This window comes from Bison bison, unplaced genomic scaffold (genome assembly GCF_000754665.1).
Source record: "Bison bison bison isolate TAMUID 2011002044 unplaced genomic scaffold, Bison_UMD1.0 scf7180017864280, whole genome shotgun sequence".
NCBI lineage: Eukaryota > Metazoa > Chordata > Mammalia > Artiodactyla > Bovidae > Bison > Bison bison.
In genome coordinates this window covers 7990271-8000246 of record NW_011494852.1, presented here as the reverse complement: position 1 = coordinate 8000246, position 9976 = coordinate 7990271, and the positions used below count along the sequence as shown (strand labels likewise).

The 9976-nt window shown below is 53.7% G+C and overlaps 1 protein-coding gene across 5 annotated transcripts in view; it reads left to right on the top strand.

Moving 5' to 3' along the window:
* The window catches only part of ADCK4 (aarF domain containing kinase 4), a 17941-nt gene extending 7989 nt beyond the window's left edge, over nt 1–9952 (top strand). For 4 of the 5 annotated variants that reach the window (XM_010849245.1, XM_010849244.1, XM_010849243.1 and 1 more), the window contains exons 10-14: nt 934–1027; nt 3625–3766; nt 3922–4029; nt 6328–6393; nt 8495–9111. In XM_010849245.1, the coding sequence (XP_010847547.1) occupies nt 934–1027; nt 3625–3766; nt 3922–4029; nt 6328–6393; nt 8495–8905 (821 nt within the window). In that variant the 3' untranslated portion in view covers nt 8906–9111. Of the gene's footprint in view, nt 1–933; nt 1028–3624; nt 3767–3921; nt 4030–6327; nt 6394–8494 lie in introns of all 5 variants that reach the window. The other variant, XM_010849247.1, reaches the window with a different exon arrangement.
* Nucleotides 9953–9976: the final 24 nt, after the last annotated feature.

Below are 9976 nucleotides of genomic sequence, written 5' to 3'. Positions count from 1 at the left end.
AAAGGGGGGGGGGGGGCTGGACGCAGCAGGGGGTGGCCAGCAGCTCATGGCAGGGTGTTTCACGTGTGTGAGCCCGAGTGAGCACCCAAGTCTGGGTGTTTGAAACAGAAGGGACACCAAGGTGGGGAGAACCCAGGGTATAGGCATGTGACAAAGTCAGGCTTAGACGTGCTGACAGAGATCCTGAGAGACAGAAGCCCAGACAGAAATCCAGAAACAGACACACGGGATGTGCAGAGCGGGACAGGAGGCCTGAGAACGAGCCACAGAAACAGGAGGGGGTGTTAGTGGGACCTCACGAGTGTGTTACAGTATGTGAGAGAGCGCCTGAGGGAGATGGAGCAGAGTGTGTGTGTGTGTGTGTGTGTTTGTGAGAGAGAGAGAGAGAGGGTAGGGGGAGAGTGAGAATGAGAGTCAGGCCCAGAAGGAAGCTTCAGAGACACTGGAAGCAGCATAAGGGAGCAAGAAATAGGGACAGAGGGGGACTTCCCTGGCCGTCCAGTGGTTAAGACTGTGCGCTTCCACTGCAGGGGGCACAGGTTCAATCCCTGGTCAGGGAACTAAGATCCCACATGCCATGGTGTGTGCAGTGTGGCCAAAAAAGGGACAGAGAATAGGTGGCAGATGTGACTGTGAAAAGGGCCTAAGGACCAGTGTGCGTGCCCAAGAAAGAGACCCCAGCCAAGAGGCTTCCACAGAGCCTGCAGCTGTGTGAAGGGCTGAGGGGAGTGTGTGCCCAGAGCGTGTGGGTGAAAGACATGGAGCAGAAGGGATGAGGGCTGGGGAGACAGAGTGACAGACACGACTGGCAGCAGAAGATGTCCCTGAGTGGGAGCCTGAGGGGTCAGGCAGGGGGCAGGAGGCAGTCTGTGGCCTTCCCTGCATGACATGGCTGCACCCTCCCCGTCCCCCGCCCCTACTTCCCACCCCCAGGCCTGTTTGCTGAGCAGAGCCTGCAGGCCTTGCAGCGGGAGCTGGCATGGGAGTGTGACTATCGTCGTGAGGCGGCCTGTGCCCAGAACTTCAGGTGAGCTGACGCCCCTGTAGGCCCCTGGGCAGGCTTTCCTGGTAGTTCAGGCAGTAAAGAATCTGCCTGCAATGCAGGAGACCCAGGTTCAATCCCTTGGTGTGGGGAAGATCCCCTGGAAAAGGGAATAGCTACCCACTCCAGTATTCTTGCCTGGGAAATCCCAAGGACAGAAGAGCCTGGCGGGCCACAGTCCATGGGGTCGGGAAGGGTTGGACACGACTGAGTGACTAACACATACACGCAGGCTCCTAGAGGCCCCCTTCTACCCTCCAGATTCCTTCACGGGCCGAGAGGGCAGCTGGAGCCCTGCGGTGGGGCTGGCAGACTGCTTCTCTCTTCATTCATTTGATCATCCATCCAGCCCTTCACTCATTACTTCATTCACACCCTGTGTCCTCTGTGAGCATTCTAAATTCCTCTCTCTAAATGTCTCTACTTTCTCATCGGTCAAATGGGACCCTGAACCCCTGCAGTCCGATGCAGGAGACAGACTTGTCAGCAGGCACTCAGTCACACCCACTGGACTAACAGAGATGAAGCTATCAAGAGTTGGGGGCTCCAGGGACTTCCCTGGTGATCCAGTCCCTAAGATTCTGCCCTTACAATGCAGGGGCACAGGTTCAATTCCCGGTCAGGGAACTAAGATCCCATGTGCCTCACATCGTGGCCAAAAAATAAACTTAAAAACAAAAGAGCTGGGGGCTCCAGGTCATCCCTTATACTCTGTGGGCAGGAGGAACAATGGATAGAAGCGTTTTGGAGAATGGTTTGGCATCATCAAGGCTTAGGATCCATATCTAACCCAAGAGTTGCCCTCCTGGCTAAATACTCTAGGGACATGTATGCCAGTACGCACCATCAGACTTTTCCAGAATTCTCCGAACACTCATAGCCCCAAATTGGAAACAACCCAAATCTATCAGACTTATCCAGCAGGGTGAATAAATTATGGTATATTCATCAACACAGTATCACGTAGCATTGAAAAGGAGTGAACTTCAGCTCCGTGGAACAGTGGTTGTATCTTAGAGCATCGTGATAAACTGCAATTAATTACATCTCAGTGAGACCCTCCACAGTGCGAAGCATGGCCCACATGTTTACTGAGCCCAGCTCTGTAGATATGAAGGCAATAGAAGGCAGTGGTTAGGGGCCTGGGCTCAGATGTGGGATCCAGTCAGGATTCAGTCCTGGGTCAGCCCTTAATGGACTGGGTAGCTTTAATCTGCATGGTGACCTCAAGAGAGCATCCTCAGAGAAAGTGAGGATAAAGGGGAATTGTGCTGGGACTTCCCTGGTGGTCCAGTGGCCAAGACTCCCTGCTTCCAATGTAGGGGGCCTGGGGTTCGATCCCTGGTTAGGAAACTAGATCCCACAGACCACATCTAAGAGTTCACAGGCCACAGCTAAAAGGTTCTATGTGCTGGAACTAAGACCCAGCACAACCAAATAAGTATTTTTTTAAAAGAGGGAGTTATTGTGCTGACTAAATGCTCAGCAGAAGCCTGGCCCATGAGGAGCAGTTCAAACATCAGAGATTTAATCAACAAGCACAAAAATACCATCCCCCAAAGCAGAATGTCAATGCGGGAGACCTGGTTAGATTCCTGGGTTGGGAAGATCCTCTGGAGGAGGGCCTGGCAACCCACTCCAGTATACTTGCCTGGAGAATCCCCATGGACAGAGGAGCCTAGAGGGTTACAGTCCATGGGGTCACAAAGAGTCAGACATAACTGAGTGACTAAGCACAGCATAGCAAAGTAGGACCTGGAGATAGAGAGTGTCAAGTGGGCTGGGCCAGAGCACTCCTGTGTGGGGTCTGGGGAGACCACCCCCTCCCAGAATTTCCCAGTGCTCTTAGGATAAAACCCACATCATTTCCCCAGCTCCCTGTCCCCCCACCCCCATCCCCAATGCCTTCCTACAGGTCCCCAACCAGAGGCCTTGCTCATATTCTTTGCCTCCCATATCTCACAGTAACATGCTTATCTCAATCTACTGTTGGTCTGTTTGTTAGAATGTGGTCTTCTGTGACTGATGGCGGGGCAGCGGGGCATGCCTTGGGCTCCTGTTACTGCTCTGTCACCCAGCATCATCCAACACAGGGATGGACGCCAAGAGCGCCCTTTATTAGTCAGTGTTCAGAATAATGACTCCAAGGAGTGGCCAACGAGTATCACTGTGGACTCAGAGATTTGTATATCAGTGACTATTTTTCAGATAGATGAATTAATAAGTTGATGAGAAAGTAATGCTCATTGAGTTTAACACACTGAGCTCATCCTGGGGTGACCAGAAGTCAGAGAAGTGTTTCCAGTAGGGAAGTGGTCCCTGGGTCTCCAGCTGCACTTAGGAGCAGGCACAGAGATATTTGTTGAATGAATGCATGAGTCAATGAAGGAAGTGTCTGAATGGGTGTCAGTCCAGCCAGGTATTGGCCATCACTCAGGGCAGAGAGGAAAGAAGAGGGCAGGAGAGAAGATGAGACACAGACTTTCCCATGGAAGACTTCTCAGAGGAGGGGGAGGGCTCAAGCCAGGGCCACAGGGGCCTGAAGAGTGAGGTCCCCACCCCTACCCTCCCATCTGCCCCAGGCAGCTGTTGGCAGATGACCCCTTCTTTCGGGTGCCGGCGGTGATTCAGGAGCTGTGCACGACGCGGGTGCTGGGCATGGAGCTGGCTGGAGGGGTCCCCCTGGACCAATGCCAGGGCTTGAGCCAGGACATCCGGAACCAGGTACATGGACTCATGGGACAGTCAGAAGGGTGCTGCCCTGGGGCAGGGCTGGCTGGGTGGGGCAGGTCAGACCCATGGTCCCCCTCCAGGCTTCAGAGGGCTTTACAGGGGGCACATGACTCTGAGATTTCTGTTACTCCTTCTCCCCACCCCAGATCTGCTTCCAGCTCCTGAGGCTTTGTCTTCGGGAGCTGTTTGAGTTCCGATTCATGCAGACAGACCCCAACTGGGCCAACTTCCTGTATGATGCTTCCAGCCACCAGGTGGGTTCCTTGTGACGTGTCAGGGTGCGTCAGGTGCTGTAACAGATATTTCCCACTATGTCAGTAGCTCAGCACAATAGCTCCAATAGCTGTTGTAGCAGGCTGGAGCGGCCTCCTCCATGCAGTGATTCAGGGACCCAGGCTCCTTCCCTTTTGTGAGTGTGCCACCTCCCCCCTCCCCACACACACCCCAGGCCTTGAAAGGCTCTCCTTCCAGTGCAAGGGGAAAGAGAGGTTGAAAAGGTAACCTCCTGCATAACTGCTTTGGCCAGAAATGACCCATCATTCTCTCCACCATTCCATTGATAGGAACTGGACACATGACTCATCTAGGTGCAAGGGATGCTGGGAAATCTCTGGCTAGGCAGTGGCAATGGAGAAGAGTCATTACCTCACCTGTCATTCATTTAGAACATCCCAAGTATTAACAACTACTGCCTCTTGACAGTGATGCCAAGACAACTCCGACCCTTGCCTTCCCAGAGTTCCTCACCCAACACAGGCCCCATCACCAGACAATGTGACCTGCAGTTAGTACCTTGGTAGGGAAGCACAGGCCACAGAGGGGTCAAGTGATGGGGGAAGCTCAGGGGTTGGTGGGAAGCCAGGGAAAGTGGCTAACCCTGCCTGGGGTGAGTGGGGCCAAGGAAGCTGAAACCAGAAAGACAGGAGAGGCACAGCCATTTAAGGAGCAGGGAATAAAGAGCTTTCCCGGTAAAAGACACAGGTCATCCAAAGGCCTGGGAGTGACAGTTTGCACTGAAAGGCTCTCGGCATGCATGGTTGCTCAGTAGCTTTCCACCGTGGTCTGTGCCATTCCGTCCCCGGAGGAGTCCTTCTAAAGCACAAGTCCCTTCCACAGCTTCCAGCAGCCTCAGGGTCAAGTGAGCCATGTGCTGAGGGCAACAGGGCCCCACTGCATCCAGCCTCTGTCCCTTGCCACCTTCTTCCCCCAAGTGCACAGACGCCTGCATCCCTCCAAGGCTCCCACGGCAGGGAGGGCAGTTTTCCCAACTTGGGGGCCAGGGTGGGGGTGGAGGGCAGTGATCTGAGTCCTGACATCAATTCGCTGGGTCTCAGAAGCTGTTTTATTTTAAAGGCATAGACTATGTTGCCAGTGAGAGGGATCATATTGTTTCGGGACACTTGTGTTTGATGTTTATATTTATGTGTGCATTCGCACTGGAGCCCAGAATAATCTACTTTTTTTTTTTTTGGAGAATAGAGCTTCCCTGGTGGGTCAATAGTAAAGAGTCCACCTGCCAATGCAGGAGACGTGGGTTCCATCCCTGGGTTTCAGAAGATCCCCTGGAGGAGGAATTGGCAACCCACTGTAGTATTCTTGCCTGGAAAAATCCCATGGACAGAAGAGCCTGGCAGGCTCCAGTCCATGGGGTCGCAAGAGTCGGACACAACTTAGCGACTAAACAACAATAGTTGCTTTACGCTGATGTGTCCGTTTTGCTGTGGAGCACAATGGATCAGCCATGCGTATCCTTATATCCCCTCGTTTTTGAATCTGCATTTTCTTACTGTGGGTTGTGATCAATAGTTTGAACTCCACTGTTACAGAGAAACTTACACATGTGTTCATTCCCTAGCAAAACCCCAAAATAACCACAGTGCCCATCAAGCAGATAAATGTGATATATTCACCCAACAGGATCTTAACTGGGCAGAGAAAAAATGAATGAAAGAGCTAGAGCAGTGGGGATGAATTGCAAAACCACATTGAACACAAAGAATTTGCAGAATAACTATCCTAAATGCCATGTATGTGAAGTTTTAAAATACGCAAAACATGACTATGTATTGTTCATGGGTCCACATATATGTAGAACATGTAGCAGTGCACGCATGGGAATTTCAGGAAACAATAATATTTCAGGAAAGTAGTGACCCTGAAAGAGAGGGTAGGGACTGGGGGAGGTAGAATCAGGACCCACTTTGATTGGCAGTATATTTGTGAGTGTATTGGTAGTAGGATTTGTGAGTGTTGATTTCACTTTTCCATGTATTTTCTTATTCTCTGGATGTTTCTTTTTCTTCTGTGCCTAAAACATGTTATTATAAAAACAACTAGAACCCCCAAAATAAAAGCCAGGTCCCTTCAGCTTCATGGTGGGATGGATTGAAGTGTGGAGACCAGAAGCCAGGAGTCCCGGGAGGCAGCTGGTCAGGGACTCGGGCAGGAGGGGGTGTGTTGGGGGGGACAGAGGGATGGGCCCTGGCACCCCCACAGACAATGGGGAGCATTGGTGGACCCCCAGCGTCACTTTCACCATCCCTCAATCCCAGGTGACCTTGCTGGACTTCGGGGCAAGCCGGGAATTTGGGACCGAATTCACAGACCATTACATTGAGGTGAGTGTTCCCCAGCCCTGGGGTCTCTGAAGGGCCAAGCCTCAAGCCAGATACTAAGGCTTGCAGAGAAGGAGAAATACAATATCTGGCATTAAGAAATAAATAATAAGGCCCTGGATCTCTGAAGCCATGCTTTGCAGCTTGTTCAGAGCAGGGGAGGGACACAGAATTAGGAAACTCCTGAATAACAAGTGGTTTCTTAAACCCTAGGAGGCTGGGGTGGGGTGGGGGAGCTGGCAGAAGAGGTGTCAGAGACAGGCCTAGGGCTCTGGCTTGAGGAGCTGGGCCTTGGTGGGTGGGGGGGGGTCGCCTTTGCATGGGGACAGGAAAGAGTTGGTTACCCCACCCCGCAACACAGACACACAGGCTCCCTGGGGTTCTCTCTGCAGGCCACTCTGGAGGTGCAAAGCTGAGGCTTCTCTGGGTAGTTGGGACATCCCCTCCCCACCCCCACAGTCCTGTTTAGCATGGCCCTCCTGCCTCCTCCCCAGCCTTTTCCAGTTTAAAAAAGCCCTGTCACACGGGTCCCCCGAGGACCGCAGGCGTGACAGATGGCCAGACAGGCTGGGGCAGGGGGAGCCAGGACAGACCAGAACTGCCAGAGTTAATCCTGTATCCCCCTTCCTCCCAAGAAGGGGCAACCCGGTGGTGAAGGGTTCATCCCCCTTCCCCTCCTCGCCAGGCCATTCCCCACTCTGAGCCTGGTTCCTCTTCTGGGAAACAGGGACCCTCCTATGCACCTTTTAATACAGTAAGTCCCCGACACACAAACCTCTAGTTGCAAACTTTCAAAGATGCGAACCTGTGTTCACATGTCCGGTCACGTAAGTTAGTTCACGTCTCTGGCGTAACCGTCACCTCTGTTGTCACCTCGTGCATCCTCTACAGGGGCCTATGCTTTTATATACTGTACAGTACGGAGTACAGTAGTACAACATCTTTCTCTCAAGCCCCAAATGTCCGGAAGCCAGCGTAAAAGCAGCAGTATATAACTGATCGTGTTAACGGGGTACCCAGGCTAACTTTGTTGGACTTAGGAGCAAAACTGAACTTAGGAATGGGCTCTCAGAAAGGAACTCATTCATATGTAGGGCACTTACTGTAGTAATAGGAATTCATGATATTTATGGTGTTTCCTTCGTGTGGGCAACTTCCCCGGTGGCTCAGTGGTAAAGAATCCACCTGCAATGCAGGAGACACGGGTAGATGTGGGTTCAATCCCTGGGTCAGGAAGATCCCTTGAAGGAGAAAATGGCAACCCACTCCAGTATTCTTGCCAGGAAAATCCCATGGCCATTGGAGCCTGGAGGGCTACAGTCCATAGAGCCACAAACAGTCGGACACAACCGAGCATACACACACCGTGTGAAGCATGCCACAGATACACCTTCATCCTCCCAGAGCCCCATGAGGAAGACAATTTCAGCATCCCCACTTCACAGATGAGAAAGCAGAGGCCCCCAAAGCAAAGTGACTTTCCCAGAGTCAGCCAGTGAGTGGCAGAGCTGGGATGGAGCCCAAGCAGGCTGGCTCCCAATTCTGTCTGTCTGTCCCTACGCCCTCAACTCCTGCCCACTACATGGCTGGAGAGCTGCTTAGCTCCAAACACTGATTTACTAAACAAGGGTTTTCACCAAGGGCCTCCTGAATGAGTGCCAGACCCTGTGCCACTTGGGACTATACCCAACTGGGATGCCTGCCCTCTTGGGGCTCCAAGTCCAGTATGGAAGCCAGACATCAACCAAGTGATCCCAGAGATGGCAACCTCAGAGGCAGTTCTGGGTCATGGTCACACCCTTTAGCAGCTGAGTGTTTGGACCCGTGGGCATCACTTGGCATCTGCTTTGCTCTGTCCTGCTTCCAGGCAGCCTCTGCCTTCCCAGCCAAGTGGGCGGAACGCCTGACCACCCCAACCCCCAGGCTCAGAAACAGTCTTGAGAGAGGCACAGACAGGGGTAAGGTGGAGAGGGAGAGGCTTCCAGGTGAGAGGGCTTAGACAGAGGAGAACAGAAGTGGATCTGGGCAGGGCCAGGCTTCCAGCTCCCGTCTCCAAACCCACCCTTGAACCCCTCTGACTCTGTGCCCATATCCGCCTTTCCAGGTGGTGATGGCTGCAGCCAATGGAGATAAAGACCGGGTCCTGCAGAAATCGAAAGACCTCAAATTTCTCACAGGCTTTGAGACCAAGGTGGGGAGAGTTGGAGCTGGTGTCTCCTTGGGGAGAGTAAAAGTGCTTCTCTCTACTGGGGGAACTGTGGATGAGTGGGGGACTCTAGGGGGACCACTTCTCTGTACTGGGGCTCTGGGGAGGAGGAGTAAATGGGGGTACCACTCATCTATTCTAGAGAGGGAGTGGGGGGCTGGCTGTTTGTGGATTTGGTGGGGCAGGGGGTTGAGGAACAGAAGCTGCATCTCTGTCCTAGAGAGTGAAGGCTATGTGTCAACTGGAGGCCCTGAGAGGACAGGAAGGGTGCTTTCTTTGGGGAGTAGAGGGGGGCTTCTTGTCTCTTAGGGGTTCCGGAAGGAGCGGAGGCTGCCTGTTGTTCTCTGGGAAATTGAGGGCTTGTGTTTATACTTGAGACTCTGGGGGAGCAGAAGGCTATATGTCCACACTGGGTGCCTCTGGTCTCCCCAATCCCTAGGCATTCTCGGATGCCCACGTGGAGGCTGTGATGATCCTGGGGGAGCCCTTTGCCACTCAGGGCCCCTACGACTTTGGGGCGGGTGACACTGCCCGCCGCGTGCAGGGCCTCATCCCTGTGCTGCTGCGGCACCGGCTTCGCCCACCACCCGAGGAGACCTACGCCCTGCACCGAAAGCTGGCTGGGGCTTTCCTGGCCTGCGCCCGCCTCCGTGCCCAGATCGCCTGCCGGGACCTCTTCCAGGACACCTACCACCGCTACTGGGCTAGTCGCCAGGCATAGCCACGGCCCATAGCCTCCTAACCAGAGGACCCATCAGAGAGACTCCATCTCAGGACTCCAGCCCCATAGCAGGCCATCCCCTGCTATGAGGCTTCTTTTCCCCCCCTGCTCTAGGCCTGGGGACCCCCCGTGGGCTTGGGACTAGGACACTCCCAGCTTCATACCCCCATGTCCTGCCCTCCCCACTCCAAAGGGAGCATCCAGGAATTCTACCCTGGTATTAATTTATTTCTGGAAACATTTGAGAGAGTCTTAGGCCCCTCTGCAGTGCCATCACGGAGATGCAGAAGCAGCTAGAGGGGGAGCCCCTCACCTCTGCCTCAGGTTCCCCATAGATGTGGTCCGTGAAAGAGGAGGGGGTGGTGGTTGGTGGAGGGAGCTCTTACCTTTGCCTTGCTCACCCCTGCACCAGCTGCCTTCTCCCTGGTGGCATCCTCTCTGTGTGTTTGGGGAGGGCATGGTGGGGGGGGGGGGGAAACTTCAGACCTAATAAAAGTGACCCTCCCATTCCCCCAGTTCTTTTCTCTGCTCCAGGGGTGGGGGGAGGTCGCAGGCTGCCTCCAGGTGCAGATGGCCAGCCCCCTCCCACCCTCTTGTCTGAAAGGCCCAGTCCTGCCTGGGCCATCTGTTGCCAGGAACCTCCTTCTCTCCTTTCCCTA